Below are 24,486 nucleotides of genomic sequence, written 5' to 3' on the forward strand. Positions count from 1 at the left end.
TGCGTGACTGAGATCACTGGAGTACTCCTTGCCTGTCAGCCAGATGCAGCCCACATGTCCACCCTTCCTGTCCAAGGGCGATACCAAGTTGGGAGCAGCTCCCTTCCGATGGCCTAGAACACTCCTACGCCAGTGACCTTCAGGGTGTGCCTCTTTCCTTATGGAGTACCTGGAGGACTCAGTGGGAGACCATGAAGACCTGCAGTATACTCTCAGCATTTTAACATAAATTACCTCTTAATATGAAGGATACTCCAATATCAACTGTTTGTTTTTCGAAACGCAGAAGAGCACAGAGCCACAAATGGATACTCCTTTTTTCAACGAAAGTGTGTCTATACAGAAATAGCTACAAGAAGCTCCTCACACGTCTGAAAAGAGTTCAGTGGTTTAGTGCTAAGGACTGGACTAAAATGTGGCAGTTGCGTGCAGTTTTTGCATATGCCCCATCAAAAAGAAACACAAATCATGTACCTTTTGCAGCAGCAGATGCAGAACCAGGCAAGCCCTACCATGACCACGATCAAAATAAAAACAGATACAGTCACATAGAGTATACTCCACTCTGAAAAAAGAAACACAACAGTGCCTTGTAAAGTAATATGAACTGGATAATTTCTAATACCACTCTATTAAAATAACCAGTCCTGAGGAATGGGGAGTGGCAACAGGAACTCAGGAAAACTTAGCACCTTCATATTCTCAGAAGAATCCCTAGAAATTCTTAAGCTTCCAGATTGAAAATCCACATTTGAAAATTTTCTTCCACTCCAATACCTTTTACCATCCCAAGATACCTGAAGTCTACGTGGGAACTGAAAGTCAAGAGGGCATGGTTACCACCTCAGTTGTCATTCTCTAACTGAAATAAACATACGCGTACTCTGGGTCTTGCATTTTAGTAGTGCTTTAAAAAAGCAGCTGATTAGAGATAGATCCTTCTACCCGCATGCTTATGTTTGTAAATCCAGGAAAACATGAGAAGGATACAGAGAGATGTGAAATAATGTGAACTCCAACGTGTGTATACTCACTATTTCAGTGTTATTATTACACTATGGAACAACACAGCATTAGGGCAGGGCTGCAGGAGGTCCCAGCCTCAGGCTTAAAACCTGCTGTCCCATTTTGGTTGGTCAATTAGTCTTTGCTCACTAACAGACAGACACATGGCCCATGGTAACTTAATGGCTTGTAGCAAGCTCCTTATAAATTTCTATAGATTTACTTGAAGATCCGGGGGAACTACAGGCCTGTCAGCCTGACCTCGGTGCCGGGGAAGATTATGGAGCGGCTCATCTTGAGGGCGCTCACAAGGCATGAGCGGGACAACCAGGGGATCAGGCCCAGCCAGCACGGATTCATGAAAGGCAGGTCCTGCTTGACCAACCTGATCTCCTTCTATGACCAGGTGACCCGCCTAGTGGATGAGGGAAAGGCTGTGGATGTGGTCTACCTGGACTTCAGGAAGGCCTTTGACACCGTCTCCCACAGCATTCTCCTAGAGAAGCTGGCGGCTCACGGCTTAGACAGGTGGACTCTGCGCTGGGTCAAAAACTGGCTGGACGGCCGGGCCCAGAGAGTTGGGGTGAATGGAGTTACATCCAGTTGGCGGCCGGTCACGAGCGGTGTTCCCCAGGGCTCAGTACTGGGGCCAGTCTTGTTTAATATCTTTATCGATGATCTGGATGAGGGGATCGAGTGCACCCTCACTAAGTTTGCAGACGACACCAAGCTGGGCGGGAGTGTTGATCTGCTCGAGGGTAGGAAGGCTCTGCAGAGGGACCTGGACAGGCTGGATCGATGGGCCCAGGCCAACTGTATGAGGTTCAACAAGGCCAAGTGCCAGGTCCTGCACTTCGGCCACAACAACCCCATGCAGCACTACAGGCTTGGGGAAGAGTGGCTGGAAAGCTGCCTGTCGGAAAAGGACCTGGGGGTGTTGGTCGACAGCCGGCTGAACATGAGCCGGCAGTGTGCCCAGGTGGCCAAGAAGGCCAATGGCATCCTGGCCTGTATCAGAAATAGTGTGGCCAGCAGGAGTAGGGAAGTGATCGTGCCCCTGTACTCGGCCCTGGTGAGGCCGCACCTCGAATACTGTGTTCAGTTTTGGGCCCCTCACTACAAGAAGGACGTCGAGGTGCTGGAGCGTGTCCAGAGAAGGGCAACGAGGCTGGTGAGGGGTCTGGAGAACAAGTCTTATGAGGAGCGGCTGAGGGAACTGTGGTTGTTTAGCCTGGAGAACAGGAGGCTGAGGGGAGACCTCATCGCTCCCTACAACTACCTGAAAGGAGGTTGTAGCGAGGTGGGGGTCGGTCTCTTCTCTCAAGTAACAAGCGATAGGACAAGAGGAAATGGCCTCAAGTTGCGGCAGGGGAGGTTTAGATTGGATGTAAGGAAAAATGTCTGTACTGAAAGAGTGGTGAAACATTGGAACAGGCTGCCCAAGGAAGTGGTTGAGTCCCCATCCCTGGAGGTATTTAAAAGACGTGTAGATGAGGCACTTAGGGACATGGTTTAGTGGGCATGGTGGTGTTGGGTTGACGGTTGGACTCGATGATCTTAGAGGTCTTTTCCAACCTCAATGATTCTATGATTCTAAGACTAGCGCATTGCTCAGCAAAGGTGTCCAAGCCTGCACAGTATTAAGAGTTGAGCTTTATTTCAACTTAAGTAGAAGACCTAATTAGTTAAATTAAGACTATTAAATATTTGAAATAGAGAGGCTGAGCTGATATGTTAGGTGTGCCACAGAATATAGACATGATTAAGCTGGTGAAACTAAATTGCATTTCCCAGGTGCAACAGGCAGACTGAAAGAAACAGTGAAATTAATCATGCTAAAAAGCTGAGGTTTTAAAGGTGACTATATTGGTTAGTCCAGAACATTGTTTTCTTTCCTTATGGTCAGATCATACTTCTGGCACAGAAGCATCAACCACCCACTCAGAGAATCTAAGTTGTTGCCTCTTTTTCAGTTTTGCAACAATCAGATGAATACTACTCAAAAGCTTTGCAATGCCCACACTATTCAACAACCCTTCCAGCTGGCCCCAAATTGTTGCAAGATCTTTCTCCCATGACAAAGTTTTCATGCTTTTTTCCTCAAATAGTGATCCTTTTTAAAATTTAAACTTTTAAAATATTTTAAATATAGGCCACTACTGTCAAGACATTATCATTTCAAGACATTATTCAAATATCTTTCTACAGGAAGATATTGCTGGGCTGGAAAAGAAAGACTGTTTTAGTCTTCCCTCAGCATCTATGTCCTAAGTACTCCCCATTCTGACAGCAAATAATCAACAGTCTCACAAGATGATGAGTTATTCTTGAAATACATCCCACAACACCTAAACTCACCACAATTACTCTCTCCATCATTTAGATAACGATGAATCAAGTTTTCCATCCACAGCTGGTAGCAAATGCAGCGCTTTGTTATGGGGTCACAGTGTCCATGTCCAGAGCATTTTAAAAGACAGGCTAAGAACAAAACCAAATATAGGGTCAGTTGTGTAAATGGACAACTTGTCATGTATCCTCTTACTGTGAGACTAGATTGGTGGTAAAGCATCTAGTTCATAAAAATATCTGAATGTTTAAATCTCCCTTTCCTTTGGTGCTATGTATTAAATAGATTTACAGTTCAGCAGACTGCTGGCTGTGAAGAGAAAAATAAGAATATATCTTATGCATACAATATTGAAGTTGTATGCAAGTCAAGAACAGTTTATTCTAACCAGAAATAAAGATGAGTTGAAGTAGTGGAATTCAGATCGGCTCCTTTCTTTATAACATATTTGTAAGAACTTCTAAAGTACCTGAGAATTGAGGAATATCAGCTTTCTCAGGTACCAGAAGACAAGTATCATATCAATAAACTAGAGTGTATTTCAGTATTTCAAAACTGAATTACAACATCTGAGGCCTGAACATTTACATACCTCATACGCTTATAGTAGTAGTTATTGCTAGATCAATGTGTCGTATCAGACTAAAATAAAAAGTTATTCCCCTTAAAACTTAGAGTAGCAGATTTGCTATGTCAAGAAAAATGTTAGTGTATTTTCAAGTAACACCTAAGCATTTTGGTAATCCAACTACATTTACAACAGAACAACAGTCATTTTCAACAGGTAAGTAAAGACAGAATTTACTACAGAATCAATGACTATTTTATTGCCAGAGCTTGCTCACTTTGTTTGCATTTGGATCATTATGTCCTGATTTTAAATTATGGAGAAGTCGTAACTGTAATATCTGAGTATCATAAAGGGTTCACATTACTAGTGAAGTTTGAAATAGTCTTAGAAGTTCAACCATCTTTTTGGGGAAAAGAAAAGGTTCATTATAAGAAATCCCAGTGGCCTGTCTACACTGGAAATATTAGAAGACTAGGTTATAACACAGTCATCACCTGACCATTTTGCCTGATACAGACAGACAAAACCAAGTTACAGTACAAACCTATTACTGAACACTAAAAGCCTTGAAAGGAACCAGAGACATGAAACATTCTATATTATGGCTATATTAAGTTTTGCCCATCTTCCAACAAAAGATAGTATGAGTGGGGTATCTTTATCCTCATTCCCCAGGCCTTCCTGATGCAGACCAGATTAAGATGTGCTTTTTCCTGCTGTTACAGATGATGTCTTTTAAAAGAACACAAGTAACTGGCACCAGCCTACCACAAATGAACAAGCATTTTAAGTATTGTCTTCAACAATATCTTTCAGAAAGCTAGATAGCACCAGATGATAGACAGAAGGCCTTCATGCACCGTTTCCAGGTGCTGTGTTAGCCAAATGCCTGCAAAGTTCTGACATGAGCAAGCATGATCCAAAACATACCGGCCGTGTCAACCCGCAGGACTTTAAAAAGCAGAAAGTCAGCCTTCTCTTTCAAAAGCTGCACATGCAGAGTTCGCGAGACATCCGATGCCTTGATCACCTTGGAAGGATGCCCGTTCTGCACGTAGAACACAACTGCGGTGCTGCAGAAAGAATAGCTAAGGTCATGACTGCTGTCAAAGATCAAAGGCTGTAAACTGAATGCCTGACAAAAGTGGTTTTGTTTGTTTCTGGAAAGCAAAATGTCACCACTGATAAAGATTAGGGAACTCTGTCCATGCATCAGTCAACTCCATCCAAACACCATGGACTTCATTCTGAGCCGGGAACACCAGCAGTTCTCTGGCTTCTCAGTTTCACAGAAGAAAGGTGAGGACAACAGCAAATGTAATTCCCTCCTTGGTCTTCCTGACTCCCACTTTAAAGAGAAGTATGTATACATTTGCTTTCCCCACTCTCATCTAGAACCTGTCACAAAGTGCCCTGAAGCAGTTTGAGTAACTTTAGGAAACTGAATTTAAGAGGAGGAAAATCTCAGAAGCAAGGGAGTCAGAGAACTTCATGTGGGAGTACTCCTCTCCTCCCTTCCCCCCCCCCCCCCCCCCCCCCGCCTTTTTAAGTTGGGTGGTGTTGATCTCATTCTGTATCAGACACTTCAGGGAACATCTTTATCTGAAAAACAGTAATTGGAAGCTGTGATTAAAAATATCATAGCAATAAATGCTAGATTTTCCAAACTGTTTGTTTTTGAATTTTAAGAGGTTCCCCGAGACCTAAATAAACACCAAAATGGGTTTTAAATTACCAAGTAGTTAACAAGAAGTAATTTAAAGATAACTCATGTCAACAGCTTCCACCAATCATACTGAGAAGTTTATCTGGGTACACACAGCCATCTCTAGCCCTCTACACCAAGTAGACGGGGGTATTTCTACTTCAGAGTAAGATACCACACTTAGGAGTATCCACTGTATAGTTTTCTCTGAAAAAAATGGATTTTCGTCACCAGTTACCTGGGAAAATGTTTATAAAATACTTAGAATATCAAAACCTTAGAGAGGAAGTAGAAGGGGAATAAACCAGGTTTGATCAGAGACAGCTGGAACCTTGTTTTGAAATACAATACTTGCTTCACTGAGAAAGTCTGTCTGTCTCACTCCATCCAGCACTTGGGAAAAATAATAGCACTGTACGGAACAAAGAGACTGAAACATATGCATGCGCTTTCTTTAAAGGAATAAATAAGAAAAACTACACAGAGAATTTTTAAAAAAAACACTTCAGTTCTGAGCCTCTAGAGAGCTTACTTCATTAATTTTCTACCACAGCAGAAGAAATTAACCTTTTAAAGTATATACTGTTGAGAGTTATAGCATTTTTTTTGTCGCCTTAGAAAAGATTATTTTGCAACTAATTACGAGCTGTGAAAGAGTCAATGAAAATCACAAATCTTCCTGGAACAGCAGGGTATCTTTGTACCTTATATCTGAGTAGGCTTGTATCTTCTGAACTTTGATATCTGAATCCAAAACATTCAGCAATACAGCCAGCTGTCTCACCAGCGTGTCCTTCTGCTGCTCACTCAGCTGTCCCACTCCAACTTGCAGAATCAGCTCCACTAGACCACTCCTTTTGGGATCTGACAGAAGAAGAACATGCTATTCTTTCAGAGCCTGGCAAGTATTTCAGTACCAACTGAAGACAACATGCAGTACTCAAAAGTATTTATTAATACTATATTTTCCTGCATAAGACCCGTATCCCTTATAACCCAACCCTTTTTCATTCTTAGAAAAGTACTTAGCCTACATTTTCACATTCCCTGTGAAACAAACCTGGTGGGTCCTAAGATAGCAACCCAGCTTATCAGTTGAAAGAAAGCACTTCAGTTCAGTGTTAACACATTTCTGTGCAGAATAGCAACTTCTGTTCCCCTAAACGCTGCCATCTTAAGGTCAGAGGTAAGCACTAGGTGAGTCTAATTCTTAAGTTCCCTGCTAGTTATCTACTACTGGCTACCACCCAGGAAAAGGAAGGCAAAGATGGACTCATATGGTAGCATGCAAGACTGTGTGAGCAAGTCTAAATGAGGATGGTCAATTTGAGAAATATCAAATAAGTTTACCTTCAAAAACTGAGGGTTCTGTTAAATAATACTTGAACTTCTAGAGTGCCTTGCAAACAAAACAAGCTTCACAGATATCCAATGAGAATCCTGAGCCAATTATTGTGACTACATTCAACAATAAAGTGAGGAACAGAAATAAAATCATTGCCCAGGAACCAGACAAACAAGACATCTGACAGACCCAAGATTTCAGACTCACTTCCTGAAACATCAACTTATGCTTCCATCATAGTCATTTATCCTGCATTTCAAAACAAGTCTCTGTATGAGCAATATCAAACCATGAAAAGACAATTTAAAACACCCTGAAATTCTTTTGAGGTTTGTTTCCGTCCTTCAGGATGAAAGACGGAAAACAAGCATAAAACACACATTTTCAACCATCAAACACACAATTGCAGCATTTGTAACCTAAACTTAATGCTCAGCTCCCATCTCTTTCCATTGGCCAAACTGATTAACAACCAGAAAAAAGAAACAAAAACCTACGATGAATGAAAAGCAACAAAAACCTAATGAAAATATTAACTAGGAGGTATGATTTTTATTTATTTATGCTCCCAATAAGGCAATGGTGTAATTGGTAGTTAAGAATCCTGACATGTCTTCTTCTAACACATTCAGGCCTATTGAGAGAACAATAAGAAGGTAGGAAGAGAGACCTATTTGCTTTGTGTTTTAACTTCAGAGAATCTTGTCAACGCTTAAATAAATAAGTGAAAAGGAGAACAAAGACGAGGTATTCACAACGTATCGATGACCTTTTAATTGTCATACCAGGCCGCACTTCAACAGTTGCTGAATCAATATCTGAGTCTCCTTTAGCATCCATCACTTTCAAGTGAAAAGTATAGGTTCCTTCCACCAGATTAGTCAGCTGCAGTACTGCCTCGTGGTCTGAGCCATGGATCACATCCTGCAAAAGAAGGTAATGGGATGATTATACCCTCAGAGAAAGCTGCAGGTGTGACTACCAAGTCAGGTATCTGGTATGACAGTGTGAGTTCTTGCTTTGGCTTTTGGCACAAATGTGACCTACCCACAGTTTATAGCAGAGTAATGCAAATTTGGAAGTGGCAGTTAATGAGGATGTCTGCACAGTATGGATATTTTAACTAAAAAAAAAAAAAAAAAAGACAGAACAGCTGACATTCTAAGTACTCATCTGCTTGAAAATCTGAGACAGTTACATTATTATTTCTCAATTTTACTCCAGTATCCTTAGTTCTGCTTTCTTAACTGCCAAATTGTTTCCCTTCCTTGGAGTTCATATATTTCCAACTATCATCTCTGTCAGCTGCATTTAAGCTAAACCCCTTCAATTCTTCTCATACCCTCATGTGAATTGCTTCTAGAAGCTTTGTTATCATTTTGCTGTTTCTCCTCTCCCATTTCTTGCTGATTTGCCACTATCTTCCTGACTGCGAAGAGCTGTCTATAGCACTTTGCGTGGATACGCAGAAGTTACCACAGTTTTAGTAGCTGACATACACACTTCAGTTTATCATGAGGTACTTCTGCTGTCTGTCCCCACTCGGAGAGCAGAATCCACTGCCCTAACGACCCAGGCTATTCACCGTGGTCTGCCAGGCAAGGTATCTATACACCTAGCGCCAAACACCATTTTTATCTTAAACTGCAAGTTTTGCCTCATCTGGTACCAGACATGATTCCTTAGTCTTTATTGGTACTTCTTGCTCTCTTAGACCCTTCCTCCTTTGGAATATCTGGATTTCAGATGATTTTTCTCTCAAATACATTAGCTTGGTACTATCACCAATTACTCTTTAAGAGACACAACTTTATTCTTCTGTCTTTCCCAACTAAGTCCACACTGCTGCAGTCCTCTTATTTAGCTACCATATTCTATAGCTGTACTGAAAATACCACAAAAGCCCCTTGAACCAAAGCATTAGAGAGAGCAGGGGAGACAAACCAGAAACAGACACCCTGCCTCATAGCATCTTACAAGTCATATCTGCTTGCCCTGCTGCAGTGATGCTACATCCATAACAAGAGCCGAATTTGACTCGTTACAATCGTCAAGAAACTTACCCCAGCTGCTGGGCTTTGACCATCCCGAATCCACAAATACGACACAATCCCCTGGTCATCAGCAGACCTTGAGCCATCCAAGGTAACAGAGTTATTTGGAAGCACTAGAACATGCTTCCCACCAGCATGTGCCCGGGGTGGACTGTTGTTTTCTAGCCATAAAAATAGTGGAGGATTTGCTTTCAAAACATGCAAAATGTGACATGTCATTGTCAATACACCCACACTGCAATTCTTTACCTCACGATTACAAGCAGTAACAAGAGAATCTTGTGTCAAAGGTACAGGGAAAGGATGAGTGGGTATACAGAATTTGGCTCCGGGATTATTACAACCTGACAAGAGCAGAGCTGCACCATGAGGAGAATACCAGTAACAGGTACCATCCAAAAAGATCTTTTTCAAAAATCATTGTGGGGTACCCTATTTACAGCCTCACAGTAACTTAAGCACCCGACCTTCTCAGTCAAGCAAAAAGATTTTCTGCCTACTTAGAAACACAGCCCAGCATGCTGGGCTCTTCTTGTCCTGAGAAATCACTTATTACCTAATAGAAGCTTGTGTAAGGTCTTGTATCTTTACAGTGCCTGTATTTAGGCAAAGTGTAATCAAGAAACTTAAGAGTCAACCCAGTTCCCGAATGCTTTTTGCTTACTGTTAGCAGTGAAATTAAGGCATGCATTGGGAATATGGCCAAAAAACACCGAAGAAACATGAACACATTCTCTTTCCAGAAACCAGACATCACTGACTTTTTTAGAACACAACTGATAAGACAGAGCTCCGGGAAGCTGTGAGGCTGAGTGAAATACCTCGCTGGTCTGCATATTAGGTTGGACATAAATAATTCAATTTTGGGCAGATCCCCAGGGCATTGGCTGTAACTCTATTCTTTAGAACAGCATAGAGTTCTCTGTGACACAAGTGATCTTCTTGTCTCTTCCAAATAAACCAGTTGACTAAACCTGGCTATTGGAGCACTGAGTATTTTTAATATTGAACCTGTGACTGTAGTCACTACATACTGTGGCTACACTTCACAGCATGAACGAGACCATGAGACACATTTGGGCAGAGCTGTTGCCATGTGTTTCTGACTAAACACATAACTGAAACTCTAAAACAGTTCAACCAATGATGCACATGGGTAAAACTGAGTCCAGCTTCTTCTCCAAGATTCATTCGTTCTGCAGTGATACCAAGTGAAAAAGAAACAAGGCTGCACTGTTCTCAAGAAAGTCAGCAGCTAAGATTCTAATGCAACTCTACTATCATTTTATAAATATAATTTCATACTTGCAGAGCCATAACGCATCGCTCTCCTCAAAAAACAAGGTATGCAACAGAAAGCCAAACTCTGGACCAAAGAAGATTTGAAATGTATTATACCACCTTCTTTAAAAGGAGGCATAGGCCCATGGAGATTGCTAAAAATCACTCCCTAAGAAACAACATGAGGCAAAAGATGGCTGGATTATCACCACCTGCAAATCTTGAGGATGCAACATAAGTCAAAGCTATGAAATCTGTCAGGACTACCTGACAGTACCTATGTCAGAAAAGCAATGGTGAAGGTTCTAGAGAACAGGTCTTATGAGGAACAGCTGAGGGAACTGGGGTTGTTTAGCCTGGAGAACAGGAGGCTCAGGGGAGACCTCATCGCTCTCTACAACTACCTGAAAGGAGGTTGTAGCGAGGTGGGGGTCGGTCTCTTCTCCCAAGTAACTAGCGATAGGACAAGAGGAAATGGCCTCAAGTTGCACCAGGGGAGGTTTAGACTGGATATTAGGAAAAATTTCTTCACTGAAAGGATTGTCAAGCACTGGACCAGGCTGCCCAGGGAAGTGGCTGAGTCCCCATCCTTGGAGGTATTTAAAAGACATGCAGACATGGTGCTTAGGGCCATGTTTTAGTGGCGGCAGTGTTAGGTTTACGGTTGGACTCGATGATCTTAAAGGTCTTTTCCAACCTAAATGATTCTGTGATCTCACACCATAGGTATTATTATCCTAAAGCCTCTTCTACAGCATGCATTGGGGGGGGGGGGGGGGAATTAAAAAACCACCACAGCAACTGTTTCTCTGTATCAAAAAAACCAAAATAAATACAGGTCTTTTACTGTTAAGTTTTTAAGTGGAAACTGGTATACTCCGAGACCTCACTTCTTGGATGTTATTTAAAACCCACAGTAAAATTGCTTTTCTGCTCAAAGCTTAACTTTGAGAATAAAATAAAAACATATCCTCTTAATGAAGTAGACATACCATGGTCAAAAACAGTATTTTGGAGCACTTTTATTGCAACTAAGTCTGCATATATTTAGCTTTAAAGCTTGCAGTAAGCAAAGTTAATTCTACCAGTCACTCACAATACTACTTTACCACAAAATAGCAGTAACTCTTCTTTAATACCCTTGAAATATGACAAGAAATACATTATCCCTTCCTGCTCCGATTTCCTTTACATTCTGTCAGCGATTGAATTAACTGGCAAGTTGCCTACCATATCCTAAGAAGCAGCAACTAGGCTTACCTTCCTTCACAGTAATAGATAGCACAGATGCACTGCTTAAGCCCTGTTGGTCTTTCACGGTCAGCCTGAAGCGATAGGTACCAACCTGAAGACCAGTCACAGTTGCTATTGCTTTATCACCATTTTCCATCTGTACAGAGCTTGGTCCACTGAAACAAAACATCTCAGAAAAATAATCCTGCACAGCCAGCCAAAACTCTTCTTTCAGCAGCATCGCTCATGCCATTTGTTTTTATGTATATTGTAGTTCTACCACCGCTATAAGCACTGATGGTTAAACTATGAGACATGAGTTCAGAGAATTCATAAATACATTTTTTCAAGACATTCAAAGCACCCAAGCATCATATACCCAGTTATTAGAAGAGCAGAAAATGTACCCCAGAAGTTCAACCTCCTCGCTGTACTATTTCATGGGAACATGCAAACACTGTTGCTCTAAGAGCCACTCACAATGTGGCACATGTACAGGGTGCCAGCAAACCTCTTCCTGTACCATAGATATGACAGTTGCATAGGCAAATACCTTGTCCTTTTATTAAGGATCAATTAGTTTTGCACATAAACATACAATTACAAACTTTTGTAAAACATTTTCAATCATCATTCAAGAGTGCTTGTCAATTTGCTTTATTATTTAACGAACAAGTGACTGAGAAACCCTAGTTCTAAACACTGATGGGAAAACTGTACATTATAGGAGGGTACCCAAGCCTGTTATTTGCTTTTTAACAGGAGACATGGAAGTTCCTGTCATTTTCTCTTAACTTTCTAACAGTAGGCCTCAAAATGACACATTGCAAAACACAGGCAGACATTGCCTAAGCTTTCCAAGTTGAACTTAAAATTCCTGTCTCTTACCCTATTACCACCTGAGCAGCAAGATCCTCAAACAATTCTCAAACAGTGCATCTCAAACAGCGCATCACCCAACACAATTGCGTAAGAGGCTCTGGCACCCAATCACTTTCACTTTGTTCTCTATTTTACTAGAGATTAGTAAAATCTCTAGATACCTGATATTCTCCCAATGGTAGAAGACAATGCCTTGGTCATCTTGGCTTTTGCTTCCATCCAGTGTAGTACTTTCTACTGGGAAGGTCAATTCCTTGTCAGGGCCAGCCACTGCTACTGGAGGACTGTTGTTTTCTGTAAAAATAATATTTAGTGTACAATATTTGCTAGGTAGTCACTGGCAAGGATTACCAATCAGAGGGAAGATTTTACACAGAATATTGTATTACTAATTTGATGTATTGGCTCAAAGGTACAAATCACAAGTATAACGTGCACAAGCCAGCAGGAAATATTAGGTGGGAGAGACCAGCTCTGCAACAAGCCAAATCCCACAGCAAGTACTTCCCTTTTTCACAGTCATATCTGAAGGCACAGTCACACTCCAAAAATTTTGCAGCATGCATTGTATGAAATGCTTTATAACAAGAGTGGTGGGGTATTCTCCTGGTTCCACCACTGCATCCCTTTCAAAACCACCCACACATATATGGTTCTTTGCCCTTGAAGAAGATACTGGCCCAGGTTTTCTGCTGCTCAAGGTCAGCACGCCGCCACTAAGTTCATGCTAGTTTAGAGCCTTTGAGAATTTAGTGCAGAAACATATAACCTATTATTCTGTTTTCAACCTCTGCCCAGTAAAACCAGCAATGCTACCATTTTCCTGGATATTTATTTATCCTTAGACCTGACTTCAGCAATAGCATCTTTCTAGTTCCACACTATAATGGGTCTAAAAGACACCATCACACGCTGTACTTCCAATTCACGTTCTTGATTTCTGCAGTAAATGCCCACTGTAAAGTTTTCCCAGAAGGGGTCATCTACAAAAAGATGTATAATAAGCAACAAGAGGAAGACAAAACATTACCCCATGGAGGAATGTGAGACCTTCAGATGGACAGAAAAGGCCACTTTGGATGTAATAGGCACACACATTACAAAAAAAAGAAAGCATAAAAAAAAAATCTCATGAGACCTGGACCATTTGGGCCCATTCATCACTCAGCTCCCAAATCTAAACAAACGTGTGAAAGACGCAGCTTTTGACAATTCCTTGCTTGACACTTTTCCCTAGAAAGTGCAATGCAATTCTAGTGAGAATTCAGATCACACAAGGATTCTTGAAAGAGAACTGCAAAACAGTAAGAAAATTGAGCAAAGCACTCTGACACCCTGAACAGCTCTGCAAAACAGACTTTGTAGGATATTAAACTCAAGAGCTACATTTTAGGTTTTAGAAGTACACTCAAACACATCTCTGTGCAGGTTGCCTTACATAATCAGGCCAGTGTGGGCCCTCAGGATCACCACCTGGACTTTCTATGATTCTACACTTTGTTTGCTTTGACAGAAAACGGAGGTGGAAGAGTCCTTGATGCAGGGATACCAGACATTCAGACTGCCATCTCAGTGGTGCAATGCAGGGAGATGAGGCATTTGAGGACAGTGCTAAGGCATCAGGCTGGCCCACCCTTGAGTGACCCAGACATGCCTGCAGCTGACTTACCAGGCTGTACGATCAGTGTGACCTCAGCTGTGGACCGTTGCCTCGCAGAGTCTGTGACAGTCAGCTGAAATGTGTAATCTCCTTCCTGCATTGCAGATAACTGGAGGTATGGTGTCCGCACTCCCTACATGGCATTTATAAAGACAGAGAGCATGAGATAAAACAGAAATGCTCATGGATTATGAAAGGTCTTACAGAGCAAATGTGAAGAAAAAATAAAATTTGTTTCAATTCATAAATACAGTGTTTGAGCAAGTTAGTTTAAGCACCTTGTAGACAAAGAGGAGACTTAAAATTTGATGCACAGACAGATGTAATGTATTCACTATTGCAACTGTCCCTACCAACCCAGAGAAATATCTATAGACAATAAACCTTAATTTCATGTTGGTATAATTGCTGAATTATTTCTGAACAACAGTAATTGTGAAACACATGGGACACTAACTTTCTCAATTAGGAAATTAAACACTGATGGAAATTACTACAGCTTTTTCCATTTCCTTAGAGATATTTTAAAAACAAATATAATTACATTCTTTAATATAGTAATTAAAAAAATTGTTAAACACAAAACCAAGCTTGACTTGATCCCAGCCAGATAGGCTTATGGAAAAAACATATTAAACAAAACAACTCTGTCCTAAGTATACTCTTCCAGCAGTATAAGCTCATAAAATGACTGGGCCCAGCTATAGGTCATTTTGCTAATAAAATGAACATTTGTGGCATCTCTTATATGAGGAGTAACAAATCACAGTTGCAATTAGGGGTTTTTTTTTTTTGGATAAAGATGATAATGAGAACTAAGGAACTTGATAAATGATTAACTAACCAGCAGAGGTACTTGTTACATTGCACTCTAACCATGGATACCATGTAACACACCTGAGACCAGCATCCTCAGCTTTAGGGACAAGATTACAAGGGTCTTGAACAGAAATTGTAAAATGCTCTTGCATTTCCACATTAAATACCCAATGAATCCATTGGATATCTGAAGCAGTCATTCCCTTCTTTCAGGAAGGTTGCTTTAACATTGAACAGCTCCTAAAAACTACATGTTCAGGTTGCATGGATGCTTTTGGAAAGTGTTTGTCTCCGTAAATGAACGGAAATAAGCCATTCTGCTATATGCCCTTCCATAGTTTCGTAATTGCCTCTACAGTATATGCTTGCATCAATATTACTCCTTTCCTAAACAGATCTACAAAATGATCTCTTTCCAATTCTGAAAGTCTAAAGCATTTGCAACATAGCAGAAATGATGTCTCATAAAAAAATGGCTTCTGAATTTCAGCTGGCTTCATTACATTAATTACCTCAACTGCCTACAGAGCTAGAAGAATCTCCAACTTACTGAGCAAGTCCACTGAAAATTTTTTACTAACTTTTCTCAGATTTAAAAAAAAAAAATACAGCCATGAAAATAAGAGAATAAATTCAGTTAGCCTTCATAGGAAACCCATGTTTTAGTGAGCATAAAAAACCCACCACAGAGCACGGCTGCGTAACACTGCCAAAAGTCTTGTCATCTTTCACTCAGAAAATTAAGTTTCTGTTTGAGTCCTACCTTCTTCAGGAGAAAGAGTTACAAGAAAACCCTGACTACCCCCACATTCTCCTAAAACAGTTTTCAGCATGTCCAGTGTCTCAGAAGATAGAAACCTGTGTAGCAGGCTCTAGGGTCCAAGGACAGACATTGTGAACTCGAAGTCTTTCCAAACCACCAGGGAAGAAACAACAGCAGGAATCAGAAATGGCCACAAGGAATTAAAAAAAAAAAAAAAAAGATGAAAAGGAATTAAAAGTAGTATCTAAAACAAGAGCTGAATACATCAGCAAGGAACAAACAAACAAAAAAAAACAAACCACCAAAAAAAGAGTTAACAGCACTCTAGATATTTCAGTGCTTCTGAGTAGTTACTTAGTGTTTGTTCACGTTAGAGGCAAACATAAAAGAGCTTTCCAATCTATGCAAGGAGAAATAGACATACCTGCATTGCTACAACCTTGCCTTTGCTTTTGGGACTGAGGGACCACTCATAGCTGACAATTTCATGGTCATCACTGCTCTGGTTTCCATTCAGCGTGATGAAGTTCTGGGGCAAGGTGACTGCCTGATTAGGTCCCGCATTGGCAATAGGTGGGTAATCCACTGGTTTGTTGACAGTCAGAGATGCAATGGTGGAGTTGGCTGCTCCATCTGAATCAATCACTGTGAGTCTACAACAGGAAAAACAGTATTGGAAATCTGTTAAGATGGACTTCTGCCAAGTCCTAAGTTCAAAGGTTAACTTTTTCTGGCACTTTTTCAAACATCACCTAAAACAGAGCCACTGATTAGATTATACGAACTCCTGCTTCAGAAACACATACCCTCAACTAAGGTAGGAAAGGAATTCAGACAACTGTTTTCAAACACAGCTTTCAACCTTTAGGGGGGAGAAAAAAAAAAGCCTAGCTATTCTGGATCCCAGATGAAACCCTTTCCCTGCAGTCAATGGCAACTTCATCAATTTCAAACACATTTCACTGCACATTTTTTTAAATATTTAGGCAGTAAAAAACAGGGATTTCATTCATCAGCCATAGTGAACAGTCCCTGTTAACACCTACATCCAAAACTACTCTGGATGTTCAGAAGCTCTGCAGTAGCAGTTCCTAACTTCTTATTTCTTTGTGGCACACTATTTCTGATTTTAATGGAGCTTAGTATCAGCTCAGATTTTTTTTTAAGATGTCAAGTCACAAAACTGAAAAAGTACAGGGTTTAACAAAAACACTATTGCCTCTCAGAAAAACAATGACAAATCATCTTAAAATGAGACCGCTGCAGATACCTGAAAGTGATGAGAGACTGCCCTCCACAGTGTGGTAATCTTAATTCCCCTCTGTTGTGAAAACTGCATACAGCTGACCACATGGAAGGGAACCACTCTTGAAGCCTTCCCCAAGTGGGAACAAAACTATTGCTCATTAATTCTGTCATTAGGGAACACATACTTTTGCAGTGGCTGCACATCCACGTGTATCAGGAGCACTGGATTTCGTTGACCAGCTAATATCCTGTAAGCTTGAACACACTGCTCTATTGTTCAAGTACCTCAGCCTCCCCCAAAGATGCACAGATATAGCAAGTGATTTCTTAATATTCCTTAGGGTTTGGAACACACTTAAAGGACTGCTTGTAAGCAAGCTCTGCCTTTTTTAATACAGAAAAAAATCCTACGCTCATTTCTGCCACTGTACAATATGGAACAATTCCAGTAAAGAACACAGAATGGAAGTTGAAGCTATGCAATTTTTGGTGAAGCTTATGCAAAGCAACACTTTTAATGTATATGTACGCTGGCTTCAACATTCTGCTGATGCTACACTGATACATAATATATTGACTGGCAGGCTGTTACGCACTGGCAGCCAAATAACCCAGGCTAGGTCAGTGGGAAGTCTGCCCCCATGCAGTCTAGGCTTTAAGTTAAAAAGTTCAGAAAATGAACTCTGATTTTAATTAAAGCACCCAGAACCACAAACATTGCTTCCATTGTCTGGACAAAATCCAGCTTCAGCAATGCATAAATGGAGGAAAACGGTAGCAAGGCAAAGGCTTTTATGAAGAACAGAATGACATTAAAATCAACACACAACAGTGCCTTGCGAGGATCAGTCTCCCAATATTGTTCTGTCTGCCACCACCCTTCAGGGGATGACTTTCACAGCCTGACTGCAGAGTTTCATCTCAGGACACTTGCCAACTTCTAAGCTGGGGTCAAAAAAAAAAGTTCTGTCACAGTTACTATTGCTGGGAGTGGGAGGCACTTAATTTCTGATACCTTGTTTTGCATAACTTGGTGCTGTAAAGTTTGTGATACCAGTATCACAAAATCACTGCAAGCACTTTTTAATAAAACTGCTCCCTATGTCTCTCCACTGTGCAAAATGAAGGGTAACAGCATGCAGAAGAAAAATGAAGTTTTTTTTGTGGAGGTACATGTGAGCACAGACAGAAACAGTTAGCTGACATCACAGAAATAGTTAAAACCCCAAAGGAAAGCATCTGTGCAGGTACCTGAAAGTGTAGTTTCCAGGAACAAGGTTAGACAAGTGCAAGACAGGTGTGTCAGCAGATGCCTTCTGCTCTCGCAAAGGACCTTTAATTTCTTCCCAGTGGTAACTCACTATCTTCATATCATCTATACTTTCTACATTCATTAAAGAAAAACATATCAGTTTCTTGTAGCAATTGCTGGAATTAATACTGAAGTCTTTCATGCACTGATCCCTAACTGGTTATCTACAATTATCTGTCCAAGCATATTCGAACAGGGTTCATGTACCATAGCTGTTAAACCACAGATTCCAAGTTACATTTGGTATGGTTTATCTAAACAAACAAACAAAAAATTCTTCACACACACACACTAATAAAAAGCAGTCTCAGACTCTGCACATTCCAACTTGTCTGTTCTCAGTAATTATGAACCTAATTATGATATCTCATCATACCCTACCTGACAGCTCTCTACCATGACCCCAACTGTACTGGCACAGAGGCCTTCTGGGAAGGACAGGAAGAAGCTGTAAGATTAGCTGCTGTTTGGATGCAGCAGCCTCCGACGCACTGCATCTCAATCCCCAAGTGGAAGGCTGTATTTTATCACTTTTTTTATTTGTTAAAGTAATTTATAACCAGACTCAAATCCCCGAAATAAATCATGATTCAGGGAAGTTCTGAGTAGAGTGAGAAGAAGGAATTTCACTTGTAATTGACAAACAATAATGTTGTAACTGTGTATTATAAATACAGGATATAAGCACAGGATGGTCCAGTACATACGACTGCCATCAATGAAGGTCGAAGTTGTAGGTAAAGAAACTTCTTGTACTGTGGGTGAAGCAACGGCAACAGGCGGCTGGTTAACTCTGACTGCTGTGAGAAAGGTGGGGGGGAGGAAAAAGAAAAAAAAAAATAGTGAAAGCCCAGGCAAAACTAATTTGTTAGCTCTACAGATCAATAGTCCCCAGTGATTTAAATCTAGGATTGACAGCTTTGCAGCATCTGCTGTCCTTTTTGGACAAGGGAGAGAAAAGGTTACTGAAGAGCAGTGCGCTGATGCAACAGTCTTCCACTGCAGCCACTTCTAACCGGTATAATTTAGATTAGACCTGTACACTGTAACTTACAGCTAGAGCCAGTTCAGCACCTAATTGCTGTTCCTAGCTGTACTGAAGAATGGGACCATAAAAGATGGCATGATGCTATCTCAGGCCTTGCCTGAGGAGGGTACAAGACCAGAGAGCACTTAAACACAGTGAGCAAGATCCTTTACTCTACTTCCTTAAAATGCTTTATAGACACCAAGATATGAAACATCTCTGCATGACTGGACTACCAGATGTCCTTGACAGACAGTAACTGACAGACTATTAGATAAGCATGTTGTACAACTACTTGTGTTGAAGAAATTAATTTCATTATTTTAGCCAACTGATTTACCTGGTTTGACCGTGACATTTACAAAACCTTCACCAAAGGCATTTTCACCAGAAACCGTCACTTTGAAGGCATAAAGTCCCACCGATAACTGAGACAAACACAGAACAAATCGGGTTACATGTCCAATTATACAAAAGCAGTATGCATAAATCTGCCAATCATATTGTAAACACAGAAAAACCTGGATATCTGAAACCTAAATACATACACAAAAGGCACTGCCCAGAAGTGGGCAATACAAAGCAAACACTTAGGAATGTTTACTCTATCTTAGAAAATTATTAGAGCACTCTAAAAAAGACACTTCTAATCTAGCAAAGATTTGGTGATACATGCAAGTGAAGAGACTGCGGCAGTCATTCTAACTCCTTGAATCAAAGTGCCCTTCCCCATAAGTTAGATTCCTGTGAAAGGACTGCACAAACACAATGAGCCTGAGCTTACAGCTCACTTACATGAGAGAGCTTCAAGGTCTGGCTGTGCCTGCGCTCCATTTCACCACCATAGTCAGAAGGGTGACTGATTAAGCTCCACTCATAGGTGTAGGCTGTTTCTAAGAGCAGTAACACAGCATAAGAGTAATCAGCTTTGCTTTCATGATAAGCCCAGGAAACAAAGAAATCAAGTTCACCATCCGTCAGATAAAATGCTACAGTAGGAAATCATGACTGCTACTCTTTAAGCCTGCAAAATGAAGCAGTACGAATACATGTTAAACTTCCACAGTGTGTTGTAACTTGGTAAAGCAGCAAGGATGTAACGGACTTCACAAATAATTGACTTCACAAAAACCAACTTCATGTGAAGTGAATGCATTTTACATAGTTACCTATGAAATATGCGTTCTTTGCTGCTGCAGTTCAGAAGCTGGTAGTTTTAAGTTAAGCGTTGCATTCAGAACCTACTTTTCTCCTCCTCTGCTTTACAACAAGATACTACAACCTGGGCCACATCATCTTTTGGTAGAAACTACAGGCCTTCTATTGAACCATCTGTCTAATGAGTTCAGGTTCTGAAAATAAAAGCCACTTAAAAAAAAAAATTCTCTGAAATCCAAAGGAGGAAATCCTCTCTGCAGTTGGGAGCCACAAAAAAGGTAGTAGTAGATTAGAAAGATGGTTTTATCCTGAGGTGAGGATGTTCACATAACTCAGGACTTGTCTGCATTTACAGGTTGGTAGTGTGTGCATCTCCTTGTATGCCAAGGCCATTCAACTCACCTGTAGGCGGTGGCGGGACAACAAAGGCATTCAGCTCAACCTCGTTTTTGGGTAGCATCACTTGTATGTTATCTCCAGCGGACACAGTAAGTTCTTTTACTGTATCTAAGAAAGAACAAGTACATTATGTTTGAACAGATGGGATGAATTAAGTTTAGTATCTTCAAATATTATTTGTAATGGATTAAGTAAAATTTGACAAACTCTACAGTGAATAGGCAAGGATAAAGTAAAAGAAAAAATTCCTCAATACATAATCAAATAATAATCTATTATAATCATGACTATGGCTCCTTCACCTTTTACCAAACCAAAATTTTTCTTCTTCCCCAAATACAAAGTGTCATTTCCCCTACTTCTGTTTTAGAGAAAAGCATTCTGATTATTCCTGTATATCACAGGTAACATTGCTCTGCATAAAGAATTATGCATTTTTCTTCATAATTGGATGGAAGTGCAGGATTTACAAAATACGCAACTACAAAAGACAAAAAAGCCATCTGCACCAGAACAAGCCTCATTAAATAAAGTAACATAGTCCATACTAGAACTCTAATATCACGCCTTCTTTTACCAAGAAGTATTACTTCCATGTTTGTGGGGCACTTGTGAGACAAGCCTCAATGTCCAGCACAGTGTCCCTTTTAAAAAAAATCTACTTGTATAGGAGGGCAAAGGTGTTATTTTGTAGCTGAACCGCACATTCAATCTATTTGCCATCCAGGAACACCCTCCCAGTTCTCATCTGTGAAAACTCTTTCCTCTTCCAAAAATGCCAAAGTCAACAAATCCAGCCCCCAACAGAAACACCAAAGCACAACTTCAGGAAAGGTTCCCATAGACCTGTATTTCAAAGGTTTTAAATTTCTTCCTTTTAGTATTGGGAACGCACAGAACAAAGGTTCTCCAAAGGCAACATTCACTAGTGTCTAAACGTTGAACTCTGAATAGATGAGAAAGAGGCTACTCAGCAGTGGCAGCTCACAGGTCTAAAAATGGATGAAGTGAAGAGGCCACATTGACAGCACACTTTCTGTCACTGCTACTTAAATGCACCCAAGGCTTCATAATTGCTCATGGGAGTTGCCCTAGACACCAGGGAGGTGGATGTTTGTACTTTGACCTCCACGAGATGAGAATAAAATGGCTAGATGAGGGTGATGACCAAAGGCGAGAAGGAGGGACTGTCTTCAAGACTGCCAAGACAGTAGGGCTGAGAACAAACTTGAGGCAATCCTTGCACAAAGCAGTACTTATGGTGAGATCCATCACAACCTTCCCTTCAGCTTCTTCTTCCAAGATCCTTTTTGAGTCCTCTTCAACCTCCTCCTGTGAAGGAGGAAGAGCTGCCTAATCAACACTCAATGGTAATGATGATCCATTGCCCTGGAGAGGGATCTCTCGTAGCTCATCTCTTCCTGTTACTTCCTAACCACTATCCTGGCTGCCAGGTTGCAGTTTGGCAGAGGGTGTCAAGAATGTCTCAAACAAGACCTGCTCTACCAGGAAGCAAAGGGTTTAGCTCTCCATATCCCTCAGTACATCAGGAGTGCAGAAGAACACATATCTGTGCTTCTCTGCTTCTCATGGCCCTTCTAACCCTTTGTCAGGGTACACAGGGAAGCAGGAAACCCAGCAGGAGAAAGGAGATACTCTAACATACACAGAACTTAACACGACCACAGAGGACATAGTGATTAAACATGTCCTTTTCAAAATAAAAACTTTTGCTCTGCAGCTGGAAGTCTGATAAGCTTCCTCACAGCTTTGAAATTAGAGCAAAACTTTTTTTCCCCAGGATGAGGAGGCCATGTTCTCCCCCTCCTAAGGGCTAGGCTTCTCCCCTATTAAGGGCTGAGCTTCCTCAGGTTCCACCTATGTTGCTGCATGATATCTGACAACTCTATATAGTGGGAACCCTACTGAAGAGTTTCTGAGAGGGAGCAATGTTCTGAAGAGTCACACAAAAATAATGGTATGACTAGAAGAGACTATTCTGAAACTCCAGAAAGCCTCAGGTATTTCTCACCAAGTATACAAATTAACCCATTTTAAAAAAGACTCTTAATCTCCGCTTTGTACTTTGCTGTATTTGCTTGAGTTATAATTTCCCATTAATGATGGACTTGGTCAGAGTTTTGCCTCAGAAGTAACTGGCTAAGGGGTCTGGAGCTTGCAGTGTTACTGTAGGTCTACAGGCTTAAAGCGGGACGATGTTAGATTTGGATAAGAGTGAGCTCATAACTAACAACAGGTTGGAAGCCTGACAGTAGTAAAGCCATCCCCGCCCGCTGTCCAACCTGCAGGTACCCCTCAGGTCTCCAGCTATGTTGAAACATTACCTGCTTTAGCAGCAGTAGCAGTTGGTGTGAATTGCTGCATGGGCTCAGATGGCAGAGTATTAGTGGTAAGTAGCATGATTGCACCTTCAGTGACATTCTCTGCGGCCACTGTGGGAGTCTGGGTTTCCTCTGACACACCTGGGAAAAAATCCAGTTTGTCTGAAGAAGGGGAAGGTGTAGCAGCCTGAAAAATGAATTATAAGGAGAGAGTTGTCATAAGTGAGCCATTTTTCACATTTCTAGATTTAGAGTGATGCTGTTTTTTTAAATAGCATGTAGGGTGAGCCTACTGATTATGTTACTAGGAGGTTTTATTCATATACAGAATATCTATCAAAGGAGGATTGTTTTTTTTTTCCCCATCAGGCTCTGTAAGAAATGCTAATCATTTTCCAAGTTTCAGATGCAGAACAGTGTAGGCTATGGTCATCAAAATGAGGTAACCTGGCATACAGCTAAGGCTATCAGTTCTCAAAATAATAAAGAACAGTAGGACAGGTCTAAATATAGTCATAAACCTTTAAAAGCCAATGACAGAAAGTCTGTGTTGAATATTGTTGTCTTCATGCTGTACACACAAACATAACAGAATCCTTGCCTCTTACTATATCTGCTCAGACCAGAACTTGCTCATGCCTTCTTATTTCCTCACCACTAATAAAATACCCTAAATCTCTCTACTTCAGTCACCAAGCAGCATTCTTCTCACTGCCCCACTTCGTTAGTAAATCAGAACTACAGCAAAGGACATGGCAAGTTTTGCAGAAATAACTCAGCACCATGTTAGCCTTGCCCCTCTCTCTGCGGCCCCATCGCCTTTCAGCGACACATCAGTCTCAATGGGCCAACAGTTTTTCCTTACATTCTCAAGACTTACTTCTGACCTAACATCCAGAGAAAAGCATTTTGCCATTATGGCTACTGTGTGGGGCACATGAAGACATAACATACTGCTATTATTTGTACATAATCTATTAACTGAAGAATAGGATTATGAAGGTTGATAAAATGCACGCTCGAATCACAAAATGGCTGAGGTGGGAAGGGACCTCTGGAAATAGCCTAGTCCCACCCCCCTCCTCAAAGCAGGGTCAGCTACAGCAGGCTGCTAAGGACCATGTCCAGTCAGGTTTTGACTATCTCCAAGGACAGAGAATCCACAGCCTCTCTGGAAAACCTGTTCCAGTGTTTGACCGTCCTCACAGGAAAAAAGAAAAAGATGTTTTTTAGTGTTTAAATAGAATTCCTTGTATCTCAGTTTGTGTCCATTGCCTCTCGTCCTGTCACTGGACAACACTGAAAAGAGCCTGGCTCCACCTACTTCACTCC

General features: G+C 41.0%; 1 protein-coding gene across 6 annotated transcripts in view; it reads right to left on the bottom strand.

The window, feature by feature from the left end:
* Positions 1-24,486, bottom strand: part of KIAA0319 (KIAA0319 ortholog) — a 67,518-nt gene that overhangs the window by 7,682 nt on the left and 35,350 nt on the right. For 5 of the 6 annotated variants that reach the window (XM_076330646.1, XM_076330643.1, XM_076330645.1 and 2 more), the window contains 16 exons: positions 23,158-23,341; positions 20,816-20,920; positions 20,051-20,148; positions 19,596-19,683; positions 18,936-19,028; positions 18,168-18,300; positions 16,093-16,321; positions 14,096-14,219; positions 12,588-12,720; positions 11,572-11,720; positions 9,040-9,191; positions 7,762-7,900; positions 6,336-6,495; positions 4,857-4,999; positions 3,364-3,486; positions 475-565 (listed from right to left, as the gene is read on the bottom strand). In XM_076330646.1, the coding sequence (XP_076186761.1) occupies positions 475-565; positions 3,364-3,486; positions 4,857-4,999; positions 6,336-6,495; positions 7,762-7,900; positions 9,040-9,191; positions 11,572-11,720; positions 12,588-12,720; positions 14,096-14,219; positions 16,093-16,321; positions 18,168-18,300; positions 18,936-19,028; positions 19,596-19,683; positions 20,051-20,148; positions 20,816-20,920; positions 23,158-23,341 (2,144 nt within the window). The remainder of the gene's footprint in view (positions 1-474; positions 566-3,363; positions 3,487-4,856; positions 5,000-6,335; positions 6,496-7,761; positions 7,901-9,039; positions 9,192-11,571; positions 11,721-12,587; positions 12,721-14,095; positions 14,220-16,092; positions 16,322-18,167; positions 18,301-18,935; positions 19,029-19,595; positions 19,684-20,050; positions 20,149-20,815; positions 20,921-23,157; positions 23,342-24,486) is intronic. The other variant, XM_076330647.1, reaches the window with a different exon arrangement.

Source organism: Aptenodytes patagonicus, chromosome 2 (assembly GCF_965638725.1).
Source record: "Aptenodytes patagonicus chromosome 2, bAptPat1.pri.cur, whole genome shotgun sequence".
Lineage (NCBI taxonomy): Eukaryota > Metazoa > Chordata > Aves > Sphenisciformes > Spheniscidae > Aptenodytes > Aptenodytes patagonicus.